Source organism: Aythya ferina (genome assembly GCF_964211825.1).
Source record: "Aythya ferina genome assembly, chromosome: 9".
Taxonomy (NCBI): Eukaryota; Metazoa; Chordata; class Aves; order Anseriformes; family Anatidae; genus Aythya; species Aythya ferina.
In genome coordinates, this window is record NC_140305.1 from 26552626 (window position 1) to 26576490 (window position 23865).

Genomic DNA, 23865 nt, shown 5'->3' on the forward strand with positions numbered 1-23865 from the left:
AGCTCCACGGCCTCCTGTAAGGGAGAAACCCCCTCAGTAAAACCTGTTGCTGGGCATGGGCAAATATATGGGGAGAGATATCGAGGCCTCCCGGGGAGCGGAATGGCTGTGGACATGTGGGAGTGTGTTAGAAAGCTGCGGTTCGGCATAAACTTAGCCCTTGGTTTGCAGGAATCAGGCTTGCAGAAATCTCACCGTTCTTCATAAGATGGGAGAATTATGGAGATAAATGTGTATGTGTGAGGAAACGTTCTGGTCTAAATGGCAAAGTTTTTCAGAGCTGCGTGCTCTGGGTTGTTTCCTCTCATATCTCCTGCAGAGAGACGGTGAAGGCTCTCTCCTCCCCTCCTCACCTCTTTTTCAATTTCCCAGCTTTTAGGGGAAGGACAAAAAAATGTGCCCTGGACGACCAGGTGGGACGAGAGAGCACGAGAGTGTTTATATGGCAGTCATGAAAGCAGATCCTTAGTCCCACTAAGATCCATCATACTGCAGAAGCAGCCCTGCTGGTATTTGGCCCAAAGTGGAAAACCGACATAAAAGATGAATGAACTGAGCCTGCAATATTTTTGAAAAATATCTGTAATCGGGTGAGCATTGATTTTGCTGTCTACTGATGTAGACTTCTCTTTAGATCCTAGCAAGTGGTGATATTGCAGCCTTAAGATGCACTCCAAGTCTGAGCAGTTGTTACAGTGAAAATGTTTATGCTGACTGACCGGTGGGCAGGGAAGCATGACAGAAAGAGGGTTACACATTGATTATCCAGGTGAAGTCTGTGAACTGTTTGTACATTTCTGATGAAAGATTAGCAAATAAAACAAATCAGGCTGTAGTCATGGAAGTGAACTCGAGTGCTTTGGGGCTTTTTGTAACAAAATCTTGTGCCAGTTATGATGTTATCAAAGAACTTTTTTATTGCTCAGAGACAGAATTCAAGCTTTGTTTTGAACCGCACACAAAAAATATTATGAACGTTGTGGTAATGTCATCTTTTGCACTCTAGTTAGTCTTTCAACCTACAGATTTTAAAGCTCTATAAAACTCTGAAGCTCAATTGCATTTGTACTGGACATGCAATATGCAGTAACTTTGCCATAATGATTAGGTCATGTACAGTGCTCATTTATTAATTACTTGCCATTATATTTTGACTAATAGACAGATACCCTGGATCAATTTGGGTTTTTTTGCTCTTATTGCAGTTCACTAATATCCATGCCATGGTATGCTAGGGTGGGTATTAATTACTTGCTACAAACCAGCAAGGCAAGTTTTTGTTAACATAACTAGCACGTCAGATATAAAATCCTGCAAATTCTTACCCACATGGAGCTTTATCTTCTCAAAACATATGTTTTAGGGCGGTTAACTTGTTTGCGGTTACCAAAACCTAACTAACTATTTTTTGACATTTACTTACAGTTTCTGAACATGGCCCAAAACAGACTGCACGTTCAGTTAGTGCAGGGCAGCCTTTGTATGAATTCTGCCTTGTAATAAGAAACCCGTTGCCGTTTCTGTACAGTGATAAAAAGGAAATGTGGAGCCTTCCAACAGCTGGTGAGAGTGCATCGTATCATCTACAGTTTGTTATTTAATTTTCTATGGAGTCAGACTCTGGAAGATGAAATTTCTTCCCAAGTCAGAGCAGATCCTGAGACGGATTACTGTGCAGATAACTGAGCAATATGAGTTCTAGTTATTGTTAATTTTTCGGCTGCTAGTGGGAAGATGGGCCCTGTTAGAAGTCAGCTCATTACGAGAGGCTCACTAACACGATAAAGTCAGTACTCTATTTGCACAGAGTGATATCTCTAATTGCTCAGGCCTTCTTATGGTTTGTGTCTGCTTGAGTTAGATTTCTTTTGTGTAGATAAAAAGACTTCTGTAAGAAATCACCTCAGTGCTACAGCACTGTCAGTCTGGAGGGCATCTCCAATGAGATTAATGATGTCTGCCTTAATATAAGAAAACTTTGCATAAATGAGATTATGGTTTCTGCTGAAACCTGCCAACTCTTATTCATTTGCAGTAAATATTATCTTTAATTAAAAGTTTTAAGGTATCTTGTTCCTGAACTAATGAGATCTACAGTGATTTCCCTTAGGAATTAATTTACCTTCTTAATTCTTATTCATTTTGGTGATATGACTATTTACATCTGATTCAGACTTCAGAGCTTTGTTGAACATATTCATCTAGAACAAAAGGTCATTTTGCCATATTGACGTCTTGTTGGTATTTATAATGCTCTGTTCTCTCTCAGTTCCGCAGGTATTTGTTTAGGTTCCTGCCCCAAACATTTCCTACTAACACTTGTGTTCATCTCAACTCTTCAGGCTGAGTGGCTCCTTTCTGGAGCAGTTTCACTTCGGCTTGTTTTCTGTTCCATCCAGAGCACAAATCAATTAGAGTGAGGCCGAAACGAGATCCTGATTGTGATCAACTTATTTAGTATTGTAGAGCTATGTACGATATATTTAAATACATGAAAAACAATTGGTGCAATTGCTGAGAAATACAGAATTATTTCCAACTCTCTGTGTAGTCATCAGCTACTGTTTTATACAAGGATTATGTTTAACCAGTAGGCATGCTTAACACTTGGAGGTGAAAATTGCCTAACTGCATACATGTTTAACTAGGCAAAGTGCCAGCCAGCAACTGCTTTGTTGGAATGAGAGCCAGAACCCATCTGAAGATTGTACACCAACAGACGATATTGCTGGCTAGATGTTAAGACACATACATACTGCTGTGAGAGCAAACATTTATGTGTACAGGCACAGTCTGAGACTCACTTTGTGCTGTGTTCCATCAGGAAATAACCTTTAAAGCAACTGTTCTGTCTTTGAAGTTTATTTAAAAAGCAACTATTTTACGGTAGCTGCTGTAGAAGCTCATTCCTAACTCTGCACTCGTCCCACCCGTGGGTAAGAAACGTGTTTTGTGGCATCGGCAGAGCGTGTGCTGGGACCAGCTATATATAGCATTGTCACCAGCTTCTGCAAGTTGTTGATAACCTTCCATTTATAACTTACTTGCAGACCAACTTCCTCCCATCACACACAAATTAGAGGATTATCAATAATGTATGAATTAATAAGTAATGCTTGTGTGCTGTTGTCAGGGCAGCAAATATCATTTGGACTGTGAGACAGATCCTCGCCTTGTGTCAAGTGCATTTGAAGTCTTACGTATCTGGGAGGCTTCAGCACAGTAAAAGGATGGGATTTTGGGGCTTCTTTGAGATAATTGAAAGAACTGGTGCAATATATTCTGTTAGATTCAGAGAAATGCGAGAGACCTGCTCCCTCTTTAAAATCTATATTTGATTTCATTTACTTATTTAGTAGCTGTTTACAAAATACCGGTATGAGAGCTGTAGGAATTGCCAGATTGGATTACCTTATAAGAATCCGTGGTGTCCAGTGTCTTATTTATGAGTTACCAGATCTAGATGTTTCGTAAGAAACTGCTAGAAAGTGCACAACAGCGGTAGGTGACAGCCTGCCCTCGCAATAGCTCAGCATTGTAATAGAAATTAATTTCCAAGACCTGCAGGATAAGCTTTTGTTTCTTTTAAAAATTATTATTGCAATGTCATTTTTCACATCCTCTATGTAAACTATAAACCCACTTGAGAGTTTCTGAGCTTTTGACGTTAAGTACATCTTGTAGCGATGATTTCCTGGGTTTATTTTTCATTAAGTGAAACTGTATTTGTTTTAACCAGCCCTAATTTTCTGTTCTGTTCTTATTCTTATATATCAGGGTGAAAATGGAGGCTTATAAATATATATAGTCTCATTTGAAAAATAAATAAATAAATAAATAAATTAAGAAAACAAACAAACAAAAGAATCAAAACCTGGTCCCAGTGGAGCGCTTATCATTGATCTCAGGATTTGGTCCAAAAATAATGTTTGTTTAAATGTGCTCTGTTGCCATCATGTACAGCAACTATTTAATTATAAGCACTATGGCAGCACACGTTACAGGATTAGGGAGCAGAGGGAATTTTATTCCTGAGTTACTCCAGCAATTCGCAGCTATCTCATTTTGCTGTTCCCAATGGCCAAACCACCAGACAATAAATGTTGAAGATGCTGAACCTGAGCAGTCTTCTGTGAGGTGACATATTTGTTTCTTAAATCGCAGTGACTGATCTCTCTGGCATGTGGAAGAGGAGGAAAAAACTCATACTCCAGTAGCAGCACCATCGCAGCCCTGATTTTTTTCTGATTATTGGGGCAAAGCCACCTGGCGCTTGCTCTGATGCTTCCTTCAGCAGTGCACGTGGCCAACAGCAGCGCATACAGAGATGGTGGGGGCTCCTCTGTGCACCAGGACTGGAGGCGTTCTGCCTCGAGATTCACAAACTGCTGGCTCCAGGAGTGAAGGCAGCGAATGTATTCCTGTGGCAGAATCTGTGTCAGGTGAGTAGTGAAGGTTGGCAAACGGAGCTGAGGATTTGGCCACCAAGATGTAGAATCAGACAAACAAAGGTGCACATCGCGTGGTGTCACACACCCGGGGGCTAGCACAGCTAGGCAGCCAGAGCTGCCTGATTCACCTGCTGCCGGCACCAGCCAGCTCCAGGGGAATCTAAACCCGAGCTCTTCCCAGCTTCAGGCAGTTTGCACCACCTGGAGCCAGATTTCTCCACTACCTAGAACTGGTGACCGCAGTTCAGGCAGTGCTGTGTTTGTTCAAATAACAGAACTAATCCAAAAGGTCTTGCCTGCCTTAGGCTGTTTGTCTCTAAGCGTAAAACCAAATCTTGCTCATTGAGCAGAGAATATTAAAGCCATATTTAAATCAGCCCTGTAGAAAACAAGTCTATTAAATGCACATCTTATCACAACATCACGTTTATACAGCTCAGAAATGATCACGGTATATGACTAATTTCACAGGTAAGGCAGGAATTAATTGTCAGTTTTAATTGTCAAGAAGAGGTGTAATCAGTTCTAAGGAGAAAATGCCAGCTTTTATTACACAATTACTTTTTAATTACATTTGCTGCAGCCCCTAACTTCCAGAAGTGCAGGGAAAGTTTAGTTCTGATTATCTATGGAGAACCAGCACAGTGTATTAAAACTAAGTCCTTTTTCTGAGCTGTTTTGGAAAAAAACCTGGTAACAGGTCACTGGGGGGCTCTGATCAGTTCTGCACTGTAGCCTTCCGTGTACAACCAAGCAATGTCAGAAGCAAGGTTGAAGGTAATTTGAGAGGACTCAGACAATCAGTGCTCAATCCCCAGTCAGTTTTGTAAGGCTCAGCAGTTACTATTTAAATTTAAAATGTATTGGCATAAATGAGGTATCCTTACTTCTTACATTTTTACAGTTAAAGTCTTTTACAGGTAGGCTTAAAGATGCAATGCAATTTCCAGAGGCTTAAGCATATTTTTTAGTGGAAGTGGCCTTTTGATAGTGTTGTTAAAAAACTGATTGCATTCCATCTGTAACGTCAGCCCAACGCAGAGTATTTTGCAAAAGCAGTTTGTTATAAATTGTTGGTAAGTGTCAGATAAAAGCATCATTCTACTACAAGCAACTAGCGGTAGACATGTAATAACATTTACATTAATATTTTATTTAAATGTATAATCAATTCACATAGTCACCCAGCTCTGTAACTCGTATGAATACTGAAATAAGACGGCTATAACTTACAGAAAAATACTCTGAAATCACTGAAAAGGTATCCAAAAAACCCACGTTTGACATTTTTACAAATGTTAGCAGTATTCAGGTCCCACTAATAATAATTAATGAGATTTGTTTATGTCTTCCTTTCAGAACTGTAACTTGAAAATCCAGCTGTTGCCTCCAGCAGCCGGGAGCACCTGCAGCGCCCAGAGGAAGGTGACAGTCCTGTCCCCAGCAGGCAGTGCCAGAAGCTGCCCATCGCAGAGCTCACCACCTGATGTGGTAAACTGCTTCAGGACAGAGAGGGTACATCTTCCTCCGATAAACTCCCCCAGGGACTGCACCAAATACATTGTACATGCTTGGCTTTTACCTGTTGGATCAGTATTTTTTATTTGAAAAGATTTAGATTCTAAGGCAGCAGTGCTCTGTCTTGATACCTGAGCTCCAGCTCCAGTTAGGAAACAAAAAGGCAGGTTCGCTTTCCGTGCATTTATTTATACAGCCTTTCTAGGTGGCCACCGAGGTTCGTGCGACGACTGCGCTGGGACTGCAGAGACATCTAGTGGGAACGAGATTTTTACAGTGGCAGCTCAGCAAGCACCTTTTAAACTACAGCCTTTTCGAAATACTGCGCTCAGAAATGATCCCCAAGGGCTGAAAGGCTTCTCGTATCACCGCTACAGGACTACAGTCGTGCAGTGCTAATCCTTCTTGTATTGCTAAAGAAGCAAAAGCAATAGCCAAGAAGTGTTTTTCATTTTCACCTGGGTTTAAGTAACACTAGAAAACAAATATTCAGCTCGTGAAGCACGCTCTGATGGGTGGGAGCCCAGCTAGACGTGAAGCATGGCTCTGCACCAGCACCAGGAGCTGAGCTCCCGCCTCCCCTTTCTGGGCTGAGCTTCAACTCCAGAAAGAGTACAAGGATCGTGTCACATCTCATCCTGGAGTGGCAATTCCAGAGTGACTCAGTGGCTAAGTCTTGCTCCCCTGTGTCACATAATCTGGCCTGTCCACTGCTACTCTTTTTATTCTAGGTCTCAGCAAAGGAGGAAAACAAGGAGGGAAGGGAACAGCGTCAGGAAAAAAAAAATTAAGAAATACATGTAATATGTTGTCAAAACTACAAATGGTAAAGTTTAAATTCTGCCGTAATAATACTTAGAGCATTGCTTTTTATTACTGCTACTATTTGAAGCCTTGTATCATGGGTGGATTAAGTCATGGGTTCAAACTGATCTCTTCTGAAACAGGTTTCTAGAGTTCAAGGATCTCCACTAAAAATAACCTGCTTCTTGTAACTTGACAAATGGAAAACTATAATCACCGAGGAGGTTGGTTTTGGGTTACTGACGGCAAAACAGCCTTCGGGATCATTCAGTCCTGTTCATATCTGAGAGGCTGCAGCAGAAGTAGCAAAATTTGATCTCCTGGCTGGCAGGGTTTTGGAGCTAACATTATTTTAGTAGAAAAAAAACTTTCTAAAATGTTGTAACCACCATAATTTAAAACTAAACAGAGCTAATTTTCAAGCAACTATCATAATAAAAAAATAGTTGTGGAGATGCTGGATGACGGATGAAATCAGAAAGGGCCAGCGAACATTTTACCTGAAAGTTATCAAATCAAAATCAGTCGAGTTTGATTTTAATTGATGGTGGCTGTTCAGCAGGCTAAGTGAAATGAGTTTGCTAATGTAATTTCTAGGGGTAGAGGTCTTTGCTGACTACCAGAAGTCTGAACGGATCAAGTTACAGCATTATCTTTTCACTCCTACACATGATTTGTCTAAGTCAGATTTAAGGCACTTTGGTATTATGAGGAACTTTGTGTTACCGCCAGTTGTATCAGAGACACAGTCACACGTCCTGAATGACAAAACCTTATCGCCGCTGTCTCTAAGGGCTGCACAGTCCCCCTAATAGTTCTATGTCCTGGCCGGACAGCTAACAAACAGCCGTTTCTTCCCCTTTCTTAATCAGGAATCCGTTCATTTTTACCAGGAGCATAGAATAAAGTACAAAATATGACAAAAAGAAGCAAGGTCTTCACAGGCAAGAGGTTTTTGCCTTATTAAATTATACTGGTGCACACTGATAGGAGTTTCATGTCTGTGTTACAACACAGTTAATAACATTTGTATCTGGCTATCCGATTAGGTAACATATTTTGTCTTTTCCTCTAGTGAACACACCCCACCCATGGAACTTGTGGAGTGCACATATATTTTGACATAACCATTGAAAATGTGCCTAAAGCTTATAAAATAATTGTAAGTAGCAAGTTTTTCAAATTTCTCTGTAGTCTTGCAGTGCTGGTTATAGAATCAAGTTTATTTGTAATGTTGCTGCCTTCTTCCATACTTCATTTTTCATGTTCAAATATCTGTCTACCTTTGACAGGAAAATGAATAATTTATCACAGGATGCTTGCTATTCAAGTAAAAGCAAAAGAAGGAAATAGAGAGTTTACACAACTTGAATCAAGAGTGCTGTGGTAAACATTTACACTTATAACCCCACGGATTGGCCTTATACAACCTTTATTTTACTCTACAAGAGCAAACTCAGTGGAACAGCTTCTATTTTTGCTGAAAGTTAAACTGTAAAAGCAGCAACAGCAGGTTCTCAGAAAGGCAGAGTGCTGATCCAGGGCCCCTTAATAGGGCTCAGCTTTGGAAAGCACCGAGAGTCACTGCAAACAAATGTTGCAGAAGGCCACGAACATCACAAGGATCAGTGCTTTGAACATCCAGCTTCACTACAGGCAACGAGGGAGCCACAAGAAGATTGAAACCCACTTGCAGGATGCAACACCTGGCACTGCTCAGATTGCTGCTCAACTCTGTGTGAAACCTTCCCTTCGTTAATCACACACTTGAGCATCACCGACTCGATGTAGGCATCTTTAAACATCTGCATTGTATGAATTCACAGGTTTCTAACAAGGATAGTGCGCTTGCTAATTTGTGACAGATGGCACCAAGTTAAAAACCCAATCCTGACAGGTCCTTCTCCCAGTACCACCAACTTCATAAACTTCAAGTACATGTAATGAATGTTCAAAACAGGAGTTGGGAGAAGGTGGGAGAATATAGGGCCTAAAGGAGAAGAAACTGCTCCTTAAACAAACAGTTTCCACAGAGACACTGGGGCAAGAAACAAGTTAAATATTTCATTAAAACTACCGAATTCTGAATGGTTCTTTTATTGGTTATTCCGAACACCAGTCTGCAACTGCAACTGTAAAAATCAACTTGACAAGGATTTGCTCTGTGTCTCAAATTATGTTTGGCATATCTCAGTAGAGGACCATATACTCAACCTCTCAGTGCATTTCAGAAGATCTAAGTGCTGTTTTCCATTTTCTTTCCAGATCTTGCTCACAATTCTCCTTCAGCACAGACAAATTTAATTACTGATTGATTAGAAATAGTACGCACATCTTGTTATTACCATTAAGTCTTATTTACTTTGACTGGTTTGTAGAATTTTCTTAATAACGTGTAGGGATGCAAATTAAATAAAAAGAATCATTTTGCATCAAATAAAACTACTAGAATTATCTGACACGATGTGTGAAAAAGAGGAATTTAATTCTGCACCTTATGTGGAGATCACAGTTTTTTATTTACTATGAAAGAAACATAGAAAGCGATTAGAAAACAGGACAATGACAGATATTTGCCACTTGAAAATGCTGAAATGAAACAAGACAAACAACTTTTTTTTCCACTTTTTGTTGCAGACAAGATAGTCTTGAAACACAGATAGCCATTTTAATGCAGGACCACGTAAAACTAACAGTGTTCACAATGAAAACTTAAAAACATGTTAGAATGCAAATTTAATACATTTTCCATCAATGATCTAAACAAAAATAAAAATAAGATGACCAAAGTACATTTCCACATTTCCAGAATCTTTTTCCCTCTGATTGTTTTCACTGCAGATCTGAGAACAAGGAAAAGTAAACTTTTTTTTTTTTTAAAAAAAAAAGGCCTTAAGAATTTCTTCATTCCCAAAGGAAAGCCCAGGCAGGTAATTTCAATGAGATATTATGTCCAGTAGTTGGAGGCTTATTTTAGTCTTCTCTTGATGGAATAGTTTTCTCACAGATTTACCAAACACCTCAAAAGAAATACTTTTGTATTTTATTTGGTTGATCTCTGGAATTTAGTTAGATGATGGACAGATCCATATTTTTTAAATATACCTGAGGGATAAGCTTGATATGGTCAAATGTGACTAATCTCCCATTATTTTAAAGTCACACTTGGACAAATGGTAACTTCATATACTGAAAACTGTCTGTACAGTAAGAGGTATTTCATTTGTCTTTTTGATAAAGGTCTGTATCAGTAGACACAAACTTTATGTTATTTCCCATTAAGAATTCAGAGAAGACTGTCTTTGCCTTATTATTGATCATCTTAATATGCTTAAAATTGCACAGGAAATACAGTTATTGAAAACTGCTGAAAATCTAACTAATTTATTTAAAAGGTTAACATAGTTTTTCCTTACATCTACCAGGATGGTAACAGCAGTGGGCAGATACTCAGGGAAATTTAAAACATTTATTTCCACTCAGGACCACCACAAGCGAGGACCCCGGACAAGGCTGGAGCAAGCGGATGAGCACATCAATTCAGAACAGCCCCTCAGCGAGGAGACCGCCCACAGATGTTCAGGATTCAAAAGCTGCTCCCGTAACACAAGGTGGAAGGAAGACGAGATAACAGCAACATAATTTGCCCTGAATCCTTCTACGGCTGCAAAAGATCTAATGGCCCAGGGCGGAATCATTTGTACTCCTACTGTCTGAGCACTGGTAAATCTGAACTTTCTTTGACAGTCTTATTTTTTTCATTTATCTTTAAACTGCTGCACGGTTATATATTTGGGGGGATTGGGAGGTATAAAATTACGTCTCCTTGGGCTGTCAAGTCTGCACCCACGAGGAATCCAGTACAGAAAAAGCAAATTACACTGCTCTGATAGCCTTCCCTTCTCAGCGCTACAAGTAACCCAGCAATGAGTTAGGGGAAAAAAACTGAGGATAGAACACTCTTGTTTATTCGGATGAAATATTTATTCTCTGTACATCTCATACTGAGTATTAAAATCCCCTCAAAAGAGAAAAATAAAACATTTAATGGTAGAATTTCTCAGCATTCATTGAGAACTTGTATACTATGGTCACAGGAGTTTGCTCAGGCCACCGGACTGCCCATCAGCCGTTCCTGCCGAAGTGCCATCAGCCTCTGAAACCACTTCTCTTCTGCTTCTGCCTTCTCGATAAACAGCTGAGAGAAGAAGGGGGGAAGAAATAAAGTAGGCACAAGTCATTAACCTTTCTGTTTGTTACAGTGTGTTGAAATGCATACTGACTATTTCAATGCTAAGAACAGAAGCTCAGCGGCATGTGGGTGTTAAAATAGTGAAACAAACACAGTAGTAAAGGTTGAGACGCCAGTAATTTGAAAGCCAAGATATTCTACCTTCAGTCTCCCTCTGAAACGATGAGTTTGTTGTTTTGCATAGGTCTTGCATCATCGGTAGCCATATCCATTATTCAAAACTTGCATTAGTTTAGTTACTGCAAGTAATTTTTAACTTGCTAATCCTTAAAAATTCTTTTCCTCAATTTCTATGGACATGGAAAGGATTTAAAATTCCCCTACAGTCAACCAGTGAGTTACTTTGTTATAAAATGTGTTTGCAACTCAAAAACTGCACTACTTTTTAACAGAGCTTGGTGTTTTGACTGGATAAATGAGTATGATTGTATATTTTTCCCATTGTATAACTGAAAATAAAACTTAGAACTTTTTTTTTTTAAACATTTTTTACAATGATCAGATAGCTTCTCAACACAATTCCCTCTAAGAAAATCTTAAAACATTCATAAAGGTTTTCAGTGCTTAGTTTTCCTATCTAACTTTTCTAAATCCCTAAGTATTTGTTCTTGCGTTTCTATTGCCAAGCACTGGTTTTGCTATCCAGGTCAGGTGACTCAATCAGTAACAGGACTTAGCAGAAATGTCTGTTAAAATACATAATATCAGTTAAAATGCAAGTGAAAAGTCTTTTTTTTTCTTCTTTTAATTAAAAGAGGAAAAAAAAAAAAGATGTTTCACTTGTGTTCACGTGGCTTTTAGCCAAGAAGCTGGTGAACCTCCTCTTGTCATTTTTCTCTGTTGGATTATGCAAGGAAAGTAATCCTTTCTGAGCCAGCGAGCGGCCCATTAGTAAACAGTCTTCAGACCACAAATTATTTGATGGGCAAAACTGTTGTTAGGTCATGTGAACCTGCTCTCATTCAATGGGCCGCGTTGTTCTAAAGATAAGGTAAATATTGACACACTTACATTTGGATGTGCTAAAGAATTATCGTCCTGGTATTTGATGGCAGTAGGGATATTGGCAGGTGCTGTTTCTTTTTCAGGAGCAGATGCTTCAACAGTTCCCGCTCCTATTGTTACAGGTTCATGTTTTAGTTCAGCAGGCTCTATTGACTAAAAAGAAAGAAACACATCTGAGTATTTTATCCTCAAACTCCCAAGCACGACAGGATCTTAACCAAGCATTCAACTTTCTTTGAATTGCACACATGCCCACAAAAGGATCCTCACGCGAATACTTCTCAGCGTGCTTAGCAGGAACTGCCTGGGCATGGACTAACACCTCCAGACCGAACACACGGAGAGGAAGAAGTACTGCCAAAGGCAAGGAGAGAGCTTGCAGAACTGTAGCTTTGTTTTTCTTTTTGGATCACCTTCTGAAGAAGCTGCATGAACTTCTCAGATACTTCTGGAAAAACAATAATCTGCATGTTGGGGAATCATACAGTGATGATTCAAAATCCTTTGCTGTCAGGTGGAAAAACTGAACCAACACCTTGCTTACATGCTGCCAAAGACAAAAGTGCCCGAGTTCCCTAGAAAACTTGGCAGCCCAAATGCAGGTACAGTTCTGAAGCCTGGATGTCTCACATCAGGTTTTTGGAAAGCTGTCTGAAAATGAGGTCATTTTGTTTCAGTGAGTAAGAATAGTCCTGAACTCTGTTTTCAGTTCAGAAGAATTAAAAGCACTGATCTCTACCCTTAATTGCAATGTAAGTGTCTGATTACTTTTGGATTTTAATCCTTCTGCTTTTCCTTAAAAAAATCTTAATGACTTGTTATGATTTAAAAATAATTTTTAAAAACTGGAGTTGTGCAGCTTAGTTACAATGTACCATCAAAGCAGTGGATTTCGCTGGAACTGTTACACACTTAAACGTGTTCTTCCTTGCACACCACACAAGAACTCCAGAGAGTCGCTGTCCAAACTCTGACTCCAGTGGTGGGATTTAGGGTTGTCAACATCGATGCTCTTTCATCAGTGGAAACTGTATTCACAGCGTAGAATCCACCTGACTCTGAAAGGATTACGCACCAAGAAAGGATATTGAAAACTTACCTTTTTGACTTCTTTACTTGATCTGAATGTCTGTGGAACAAAGGAGTCACTTTCAATAGCTTCAATTTCTTTCACTCGTTTCACTTGCTCTACTAGGGTGGCTTGCTCTACAAAAAGAAGGTGCAATGTCAGTACACATTACTGTAAGCCTCTGATAAAAGCTGTGTCTAAGCAATGTCTTGAATATATCTTACTGCAGCGCATGCCAGGAAAAAAACAAAACTTGCAATGTAGCCCAAAGTATTCTGTTACGCAAAAAATCATTCTCCTTTAGTAAAAATAACAACAGTCAGTGGGCCATCACCGTTGAAGGGATGCCACCATTCCAGATGCTAACTTAAGAATTTGCTGGAGAAGTCCTTGCAGGACAACTGCTAGATTTATGGCACAGGAATTTCCCAGAGAAGGTAAGGGTTAAGGGTTTGTGGCCAGAACAACCAACCCAGTGGAGTCCATGCAGTAGTAAAACCACTTCTCCTTGTACCAAGGTGAATTTTGCTTTGGCTGTGGATGCCCAGAGACGTGCCACCACCCCAGTTCTGGTGACAAGCTACGTCATTAGTTCTGTACGGCTTGGTCATTGCAGTACAGCTGACAAAAATGTGTTTGCTTTACTGCCGGTTTCATTTTTTGCTTCTTCAGATTCAGAGCGCAGTTAATCTTTGTTACCAACTTCTGGGTCTAACTGCAGTGACAAGCAAGTCTTGAATTCACTCTTCTAACTGCATGCTCCCACTTACAACATTAACCAGTTTATCTCCAGCTTATTTACTTCTGAACATGCTTTCTGCACCCGTATGGTGGGGCAGGCTCTGTGAAGAGCACTAGAGCACGGATGAAGCAGACAAAAGAGATACCACTTGCAAGAAGCCTCCAGAAAGCTCCAGCTTTGGCAAAACTCAGGCCAGCAGCTGCGCTACAGCAAAGCTTGAGTTCGTACGTAAGTGTAATTCTTTTGGGTTAAAAAGGAAAAAATTGCTTGCTTACAATTAAGCTCGCGTTTAAAAGTTCTGCTGGCTTGGAGCTAAGGACTTCTTTTCTAGAAAAGATTTCTAAAGATCCCATGGGAAGTACAAAACTAAATATACCAATGCCCTCCTAGAGAGAGGAAATCATAGTTCCTTGAGCTCTGAGGATCAGAGATAAGTCGGTGAATGTGGACTTCAAACCAGTTGCTCAGCTCTGTAACGCACAGCCTATGGCCAGTTCCCAGCCTGCTACAGTACCCTATGCGAATCTTACCCAAACCTATAGGAATGACAAATTATTAAGGGGGCAAAAATCACTAAATGTTTAGAATTACATCAGTGACATTAACTTGGGGAAAATGGACTGGAGGAAGCAGAACCCATTAGCGCATGATATTTTTGACAAACGCATTATTGGTAGATAAAATGACTTCCATATGTTGTTTGTCAGATGTCAGTGGGAAGGATATGTATTTCATAGTAAAATCAAAAATAATGGAGTCAGAAAGCTAAGAGGCTACAGACAAAAAAAAAAAAAAAAATCAATACTAACTCATTGCCCAGCAAGTCTTTTTACTGTGTTACCGTGAAAAAAACAAGCTAAATATCGCGTTAGGGATTGTTGAGGCCATTTTTTATAAATAGGCCATTCCAGCAGCAGCAAGAACGATGATCAATGGCAGCAGCCGCGGCCCGCTGACAGCACACCGAGCACAGCACCGAGCACAGCACCGTGCACAGCACCGCACCGCACCGCGAGCAGCGGGGGCAGCGGCCGGCCCTGCCCAGCGCCACGCGGGTACCAGTGGCCGTTGTCGCTCTTTTTGCCTCCCACCATGAAGCCAACTCTGCCAGGGAGCCTTCACCTAAACTAATTTTGGAGTAATCTGCGGATCCCTATGCCCCGGTTGCCCGAGCCATGGTTGGTCTGTGTTAGCAGGAATCTGCAATGCCCCCTTAGAAACAAAACGTATACCTCTGTCGGATGGATGCCTGAGATGCTATCCCCAAATTTCACACACGCAGTAATTAGATGCGCCGGGGAATCAGATAAAGGAAGAAGCGACTCGCCTGCAAGCCCCACCTGACACATTCCCGTTTGTTTGCTTATTCCTAAAGACAAAACCGCTGCTGAATCCTGCTATGAATTTAACAGGTATTGGAGCAGAAGCATTAAGTGGGCAGCACCTTGTGAGTGACCCATCAAACTGTTTTAAATCAAATAAAAATCTATTTTATATATTTCTTGTATGGCATTTAGGTGCAAAGTTGTAATGCTCACTGGATTCATTGCTAATCTATAGCCCTGACTGGGAAAATGAACCGATCCCTCTTCCTAAGCTGCTTGAAGAAAACTCCTTAAGAATCGAGGCAACGTCAAAATAAACCTATGATGTTCCTCAGAATATATTTCTTCGTATTTAACTAATTACATTTAAAGGGATATACCTGGCTAATTGAACTGACCCGCTAAAATATAATATATGTTAAGGGAAATCTTTGGAAATACAGAACAAATTGCTGTCTTCTGCTCTTTTGTTTATGAGCTGAGGATGAAAAGAAAACACAAACAGACAAACCGGCTTGAAAAGGAAATTATTTTCCCCTTCACCTGGCATTACTTTGGGTGGTTACCATGAGGTGATACCGCGGAATCCTGATCCTACTGCGCACGTACTGCTTCAGCTGTAGTTCAGCTCTAAGTACTCTCACACCTGCGATCCCCTGCTTAACTATACTACAGCCACATCACCCACCCTTTGTGGTATTTCAAAACAAGTCTGCACAGTGACATCCTTTCCTTAGCAGAACAGAAATATCGGGGCTCAAATCAAATCAAATGGGGAAACTTCAGCCGCTGAGCTCTGAACTGCAGCAGGGGCAGCCACGAGCAGCCGCCTCTCTGCACCCGCGCCAAATTCACCCCTGCGGGTTTTCCATGCCTGCCATTCCCCGCGTCCACTCACACCCCGCAGCCTTCGAGGACATTTACAGACACGGAGGAGGAAGGCAAAGCGGGCTCGCAGAGCGCTAGGACACGGCGCTGAAGGTGGTGGATGCTTCGAGCCGTGCTGGTGCGAGGCCGCAGGCAGCCGGGGCCGCCCCGAGCCCAGCCCCGCGCTGCTGCCTGCGCTGGGCCTGCCGACGTCGCCGGGCACGCCGCATTTGTCACCGTGGCTAATAGCAGGGATCCGCTGCTCTTTTTTCTCCGCACACAAAAGCAAGATATGTAATTCAATGCTCAATTTACCCTTGTCTCGTAGGAGATTTTTCCCCGCTAATTGATAGAAATTAAGCCATTAATCAAGCCACCAGCCATCATTCAAACCAGGGAAGATGAATACAAACTTTCATCATAACCACCTTCCCCATTTTAGTGTTCATTAGCATTAATTTTTAATGCAATTATGCTATTCTTTTACGCTGAGCTCATAAATTACTGCTCTTTTGTTGCTCGCTGGCCTTGTAAAATCCAAGGTAATGCTTTGTGCTCTGATCTTAAAGGCAATTACTGGGTTCTTCTATCTTTTATATATCTGTATCCCCGATAACCTCTGTATTGTATGTACAAACTAACGAGTGCATCTATTGCATATACATTTAATGTGTAGCAATTTGTCTATATTGAGCTGACACGCGTCTCTCGGACACCTTCGGATAAATAAAAGTATTTCCACACCCAGCCGTGCCCCATGCAGCAGCACAGAACTGGCAGGATCGAAGCCGGTCCCGTTCTGGCCCCATGTGCCGGGCACGCGGGAGGAGACGGGTGCTTGAGAGACCTGCTGGGAACGGGACGAGCACCGGGACGTGGGCAGCAGTGCTGGACCCGCACACCCTCACGGGGTTTTTCGTGGACCTTTCTTTGTCTGCTCTTCAGCAAGCCGTGCTGAAAGCTGAGGACGGGCGACTGCACATGCCCCACGATTCTTTCTCCTGCACGTTGCAGCGTGCGGCACCGTGAGCGGAGGCTCTCCAAGAGGAGCTATGAAATATCTGGGTTTGAACAATTCCCCCGCACTGCGCGTTGACACACGGTGCCACGGTGCTGCTGGTGTCAATAGCAGTAACTTCCATGCTTTTATTCCAGTCCATATATTGATTCTCAGTAACACAACAGGGGAAATGCACAGTAGCAAGAACCACCTCTGGTTACCCTCAAACACCGAACACAATTTAAGTGGCTAAATGAAAAATAGCTGAGCAGAAATTGTATTTTTTTCCAGAATTACTTTTCCAGCTCTTCACTGGGCCAGGCCTTTAGTTGGTACATGAAACGATGCTGTTCATACCACCTAAACATGTCATATTTGACTGGTGCTAGGCACATGTATTCAAAAATCCCACCACACTGAGGCATTAGCCAGCACAAACAAGAAAATGCCTTCTCAGCTAAGTCTCACACTTATCCCATGGATTCCTTCTGCTCGTCCAAATAAATACATTTGACATGAGTAAGTCCACATGTAACATTGGCACAGTCACGAAGATCAACAAAACAACATTTTTTAGCTGAGGATAAAAGACTCCACGCAAGGGGCTGCGGTTCATACAAACGGATCCAATTCCTGATGAATTTAACCAAGAAGCGGTCTCCCCTAACTTCACAGGCTCCTTAACTCATGCCTTTTTTTTTTTTTTTTTTTTTTTTGGGAAAAAGGCTCCATGCCCAGAGACTCGAACATGCTTCTTCGACCCATTAGGCTCGTGCCAAGAATGCCTCTGTCCTCCTAGCCAAAATTCACCTTTGTTTAGGCAAATCAGGACATTTGGGAATGATCCCGTTTGCTCCTGCTGTACCGAGACGTCTTACTTTTCTGCCCGAGCACTGAGCTGGGCTTAACCTTTTCCCAGCTCCTGCATCCAGCTTCGCACAGTCACATCCAAAGCACACCCACAATTTAACCCCCCGGACTTTACTCGAAACGCAGCTGCTGCAGATGACGGTGAGGACCGACGGCATGCTCTGCCTTTAAAGCTCTCCAAACCCGAAGCCCTGCTGTGCTGCCCTCTCTGCTCTCTTCTTAACATCCCTGAAGGAATAACGCGTGCTCACCTCGCGGGGCGGTGGCAAGATGAAACATCAACAGCTTGAACACGTAGATCCTGTGGTGGTGAGCCCCCAGCACAGCCCATGAACAAATTCCTGATGCTGTTTTTAAGGTGAGGTTTGAATAGCTGCAGCAAAATAAAGTACAGACCTGCCTGTCGAGTAACGAGCCTATAAAATAATTAACAGTTCCTACTAACTAAACTGTCCAAGAGGAAGCAACACTGACTGAGGGAGAAATCCAGTGGATAATTTGCAATTATGGACTTAAAAGTCATAATGCTTAATTCTGTGTTGTTTTTTTTTTTCCTTGATTTCCGTGTGCTCGCAGAGATGTGCTTCAGCTCTGTGCACACGCCCTGAGCGCTTTCTCCTCGACACGGTGAGAGCAGAGAAGCACACATGGGACGGTGGCTGGCGACAAATCAAAGGCTAAAGAAAATGAAAAAAAAAAACACTTTCTTACAACTGCTATTGGAAAACAGTTCAACTACCTGCCTCCTCTGGGGGGTATGCGCAGTGAGGGTGTTCCCCATGGTACGCAGCCCCTGAGGGCTCCCGTCCCTGTGGACAAGGCCTTGGTGCTGCTCGAGGCGTGGTGGCCCGTCCCTCCAGCTCCTCCCTCCCGCTTTCTGCTTCTGCTGGCGCAAAAACTTCACGCCAGGCTCTGTCCAGGAAAACCAAGCCCAAGCAGCTGGCTGCACCGTGCCTGTTTTTCTGTTCTGTTCTCCTTTTCAGTAAGCATAACTCTTCAAGGGGACAGCGTGTGGCTGGCTGCTGCCGCAAGGGTTTCCATCTGCAGCCTGGCCCCAGCCCTGCCAGAGGCGCTGGACCTGGGCACGACGTCGGAGCGGAGCAGAGGAGAGGGGCTGCTGCTCTGCGCGGGGCTCACGGCACCTCTGAGAGCAACCCAGCTCCTCGCCACGCACGGTCTCCTCGCAGTTCGTCCGCTCTTTGCCGTAGTTTTCTGTTTGTGTCACGGCTGCTGGCTCCTTACACTTCTCACAGGTTTCTCACACGTCTTAAATAGCGTCCGATTCATCTTCGCTCTTGTCAAAGCTGTTTTCCTGTGTATTAAATCTGTTTTTGTTAAAACCAAAAAATGACGGCGATGATTTGGAGGCAAATACAAAGTTGTATTTCATTCCTGGAAGGAGCCTACGCATGATGTGGTTTTACTGTCAAAACGCAGATCTGGGAATTTTGCCATGGTAAATTCTAGGAGCACAGAGCCAGCAACGGGGTAAAACCTTAATGCCTCAACGTGAAGGAAAGAAAACATAACTCAATTAAAATATATACTTGGGGGATTTTTCTGACACTCTATATACTTGGGAAAACTGCCACCTACCCTGACCTTTCTGTTATAATTATGTATGTCATCTTCAATGTCATTAATTTCGTCTGTACTTCACTCATCCTGCGTGTTTACCGAGTGTCTGGGTTTTCTCTTTGACTTTAATAACCTATTACTTTATATAACCCTTAATAAGCTATTTCCAGTTGGGAAAAATACCTGCTTAAAATGAATGGCACGACTTTCTAGCAATTGTTTTGGAGAACAGTGGTACAGACTTAAAAATAATAACTACCAGATACGTAGATGCTTGGTGCTTTGAGCTGGTGATTTCTGTTAAATTTGGCGTGTTGACTTGCATGGGAACATTGACCAAACGCGTGTGTTTCTGCAGGACTGCACTTCAAATCACAAAGCTACATTTTTTGTGGCTGCAAATAAGTAATTTGTTTAAAATCCACAGGGCCATCCCTCGGTGGAACAACATCGTCATGACTTGTCTAAGGCCACATTCTGACAGAAAGTTAGAGCACGGCTGTGGTCTGTGACTGATACACCTGACTCCTCCTTTTCCACTATTTCACAAGGTTTAATCACCAAGTTCCCTCCTTACATCTACATTGCCAGGATGGGGGCACGATCTTACACGACCCCCAACTTTTAGGAATCATCCCTTCAACACGCCGACAATTTTTCTGCTGTGATTTCCTGAAGGTGCAAAGCAAGAAGGAACGTGTGTCCTCTGGCACGGGAGCCTGGAGCCCCCGATGCCCCCGCCACGCACTGTGCTACAGCCACGGGGAACAGGCAGCCAAGGCAGCGCTGCCATGAGCGACCATAAATATGAGACCGAAATAATGCTCCTGCCTTTGCCTTCTCCCCGCTGTGGGTCCCTGGGGTTCCCGTGCTGCCCCCCAGGACCCCACAGGGGGGTGATTTTGCTAAGGTCAACTCTAAACACACCAAAACACCATGAAAATGTTTCTGGCAGTGATGGTGTAATAGTTTCTGACTGAATTGATTGGTCGCTGACGATACCCGGCTCAGCCCTGCAAATGCATCAACTGCGTAATGAGCAGCTATTAAGTCCATTGATTTTCTGATTTCAATTGATAGCCAACAGGCCAAAGCTGCACATCAATACTTGAGTAACTAATACCCGAGAGCTAACAATTTTGACAAATGAAAACCTCAACAGACCAAACAGTGCAAATTAATGGAAATTTAAAGACCAAACCTCAGGATTTAAGAGAAATATTTAACGGATGAATAGGGACGCCTTACATGGCTGGAGAATTCTTGTGTGGGGAAATAAGTAAATAGGGGGAAGGTCCCAGAAGCATGCTGATCTCCTGGCACCCCAAGGCAGGGACTGCAGTGCCATGGGGCAGCGCTCTCGAGATGCCAGCTCCTCGGAAGGGACTGCTGCAGGACCAACCTCTCTGAACGATGCAGGGACGAACCACGTGCACGGCGCCGCGGCACTGACCCAGCCCCTGGCTGCTGCTGGCTGCTACCAGCTGGAAACCAACAGCTCACCACCCCCCCGCCTACCTCCGAGCTTTATTTATTTGTTTTTAAATAACGCTGGGATCTAAAAAGCAGCAACAAATACACGCTTAAGCTTCCTCTTCAGCAGGATTTTCTCTCTCTGTTAATAAAACAAACGCATGACCCAGAGGAGGGGGAGATGACGGCACTGGTGCCCTCACGTCCCACAGCCCTTTTTGCTTTTCGGGGGACACCCCGCTGCAGTCCCCACCGTGAGGGCTTCTGCGGGGCCTGGGGCAGCCCTTCGGGCTTGGCAGGATGGGAACTACCCGGGGTTTTTGCCAGGGCTCCCCCGCGCCCCGTCTCACACGCCCTTGTTTATTTTCCCTTCTGGACGCAGCTTTTCAATACGTAGCTATAAATTTCTCTAAGATGATTGAAGTCAGATAACTAATTACGTGATTGCTTTACAATCCCATTACCTTAACTGATGCTTGTCTCAGACTTATCCTTTAGCACAAAGAAAGGCCACGAAAGCGACAGTAAAAAACACAACATCAATGACATACAGGCGCAGTGTTTATTTGTCGTCTGTCTTAAATTTTGAAGACAATTTCAAGACTTTTAATTTGTTAAAAAAAAAAGTCATAAATTGCCCGGTGAGACAGAACGTGAGTTTGTCTGCATTCCCATTTTTAGAATAGAAGCAGTTAAAATCGTAGTATGTGCTGGCCCCTGCAACTGTGTACGTGTGTGCCCCCTCCCAGCACCTTCCCAGCACTGGTTAACCTAAAGCACGCCTCTGAAAGGATTTGGAAGAGGTGGTTTTTAACATGATGCTGATGATACAGCACATGCCCATTGTAAGCAGCATTTCTCTTTTGGGGGACGGGAGGGAAGGGAAAATAACTTTGTCAGGTGAGGTTTTAGCTTTGAACCTGCGTTACCTCCCTAGGTAGGGCCTGATCCTCCCGGGTGTGATAATGAAAGTTTAATTAAACCCACAGTCCTCACTAAAATAAAACGTTTCAAATACCAGCTGCAAAATAGTTTTAATATTTCTGCACACCTTGTTGCTATTCTGTCTCTTTTAAAGCATCCCCTGTATTAATGGGCTTCATTCCAAAGGAGAATTTATCTGATTTCTTCCCTCCATAACTGTGTACGGAAAGGGATAAATGCCGCTTTGTATTTTAATACAGGAGCAAAACAAGACACTTCCACAGATGATATAAGGGAAGTAGTTATTTTTAATCTACTTTTCCTTCAAATAAGGGCGCACTGCAATTTCCCTGTAACTCTCCACAGGCTCTGTGCGTTGCTTTCCTGCTCCATGGGTTTTCAGCTAATGCGCGCAATAAAGCCAAATCTCAGACTATTCATATGCAAACTCGAGGATTAAAATAAACCATTCCTCTTTCCCAGGTGAAGAATGTACCTTCATAACCCTGAAAAAGCGCGGCGATATTTCAGGCAGCGTCAGCTCCCTCCACCAAGTGCAGTTGCCTGCAGGTAGGCACAAGCCTGACGGATGCTCGGGAGCCGTGCGCGCTCCGTGAGCAGGATCCGTGCTCCTGTCCTTCCCTAGAATCAGACCACAGTTGTGTAAATCCATCAGCTTTGATGTTTTTCACAAAAGGCCACGGTGCTATTTAAAACCCATAGTTTTAGGGCAATTTTAAAAGGAGCTTGCTGAATTTGGGCATTCACCCGAGTCAGGCAAGGGGAAGATGTGTGGGAGCCGCTGTGCGTGCAGCCCCATCGCCCAGAGTCCTGTTTTCTTGCACAGAGCCTGTGGCTCCTGTGTGCAGCCAGCTCCTGGCTCCACAACCTGGTGCTGAGGAACACTAGCTCACCACAACGATAACAATTTATGTTTCTGTGCCACTTCCTTTGCCATTTCTGGAATCACTGCCACCAAACTTCTAAAATCGAGAGAACTATCCCCAAGTCCTGCTGCTGGTCAGAGCACTTTTAAGTTAAATAAATCTAAATAAGGGTAATATTTTGTAAATAAGTTCTCCCTCCAAAACTTAGTTGTGTGGAGTCAAAGCATGCATGAACAATACACAAGCAGCCCACCTTCTGGGTGGGTACTGAACCGCAGCGAGCACGCGGGGAGCATCTACAGGCAAGGGCTACCCCACATCGATGCCACCCCGTTTACTGCTCCTGAAACTCCCCTTCTGGCTCACATTTTTTACACAAACCCAGACAGCGAGTGGGTGAAAGGCATCTGAGACACTTTTAAGACTGATGGGCCATCTGGCCGAGGAGCAGTACATGAGGTTTCTGCAGGGAAGCTGCTGGGGACGGCTCCTGCTCAACAGAGCCCTGTATTGGAGCACTTCTCACTTCTACACCACCCGAACTGGAAAGCAGCACTGAACACGGTGCAGGTTTCTTGACAAACTGCCACCCCACCTATGGTATTTGCTTTATTCCCTTCAGAGCTTCATCTTCAAAACAGTATTTTGTGCGGACAGCCCGCAGCTGGAGGGCTGCTAAACCAGCTCTGAACAGCCACTGCGAGTGGCAGCCTCATAAAAGCAGCAAAAGGCAGAGGTAAATAAGCCCAGGCTTTCTCCAGCAAGCATGACATCTGCAGCACGCAGGGGTTCAGGATCAGTTTTCTCTTTCTCCCTTGTTCCCCCTTCCCAAAATGAACAAACACATGAAAGAAAGGGTCCCCCGTGTGCTCGGGATGGGGCAGGGAGAGACCCCACGGCTGCTGGGGGACCTGCGGGGTGCATGGCCAAGGGGGCACAGGATGGGAAGCTGCGGGAGGCCACCATCTTCTGCGAGAAGGACAGGCACAGAGCAGCCCCAAATTTAAGAAACGCATTCCAAAGTGGTTATTAATTACAGGAGCTTTAATAAAAACCCCGGGATTGATTAGCGAAGAAGCCATTATCTTCAGGGGTGCATC

At 43.1% G+C, this 23865-nt stretch overlaps 1 protein-coding gene and 1 long non-coding RNA gene across 5 annotated transcripts in view; one reads left to right on the forward strand and one right to left on the reverse strand.

Moving 5' to 3' along the window:
• Positions 1 to 112: 112 nt before the first annotated feature.
• On the forward strand, positions 113 to 10796 carry LOC311441647. 2 transcript variants are annotated; one of them, XR_014696110.1, is made up of 5 exons: positions 113 to 590; positions 1426 to 1563; positions 4165 to 4442; positions 5811 to 5942; positions 10257 to 10796. It is a non-coding gene; the product is annotated as an uncharacterized lncRNA (long non-coding RNA). The 2 variants fall into 2 exon arrangements; XR_014696111.1 differs by lacking the exons at positions 113 to 590; positions 1426 to 1563; positions 4165 to 4442; positions 5811 to 5942 and adding an exon at positions 7942 to 8560.
• RSRC1 (arginine and serine rich coiled-coil 1) overlaps positions 9269 to 23865 on the reverse strand; it is a 139672-nt gene continuing 125075 nt past the window's right edge. For all 3 annotated transcript variants that reach the window (XM_084530005.1, XM_084530007.1, XM_084530006.1), the window contains 3 exons: positions 13130 to 13236; positions 12037 to 12183; positions 9269 to 10971 (listed from right to left, as the gene is read on the reverse strand). In XM_084530005.1, the coding sequence (XP_084386131.1) occupies positions 10879 to 10971; positions 12037 to 12183; positions 13130 to 13236 (347 nt within the window). In that variant the 3' untranslated portion in view covers positions 9269 to 10878. The remainder of the gene's footprint in view (positions 10972 to 12036; positions 12184 to 13129; positions 13237 to 23865) is intronic.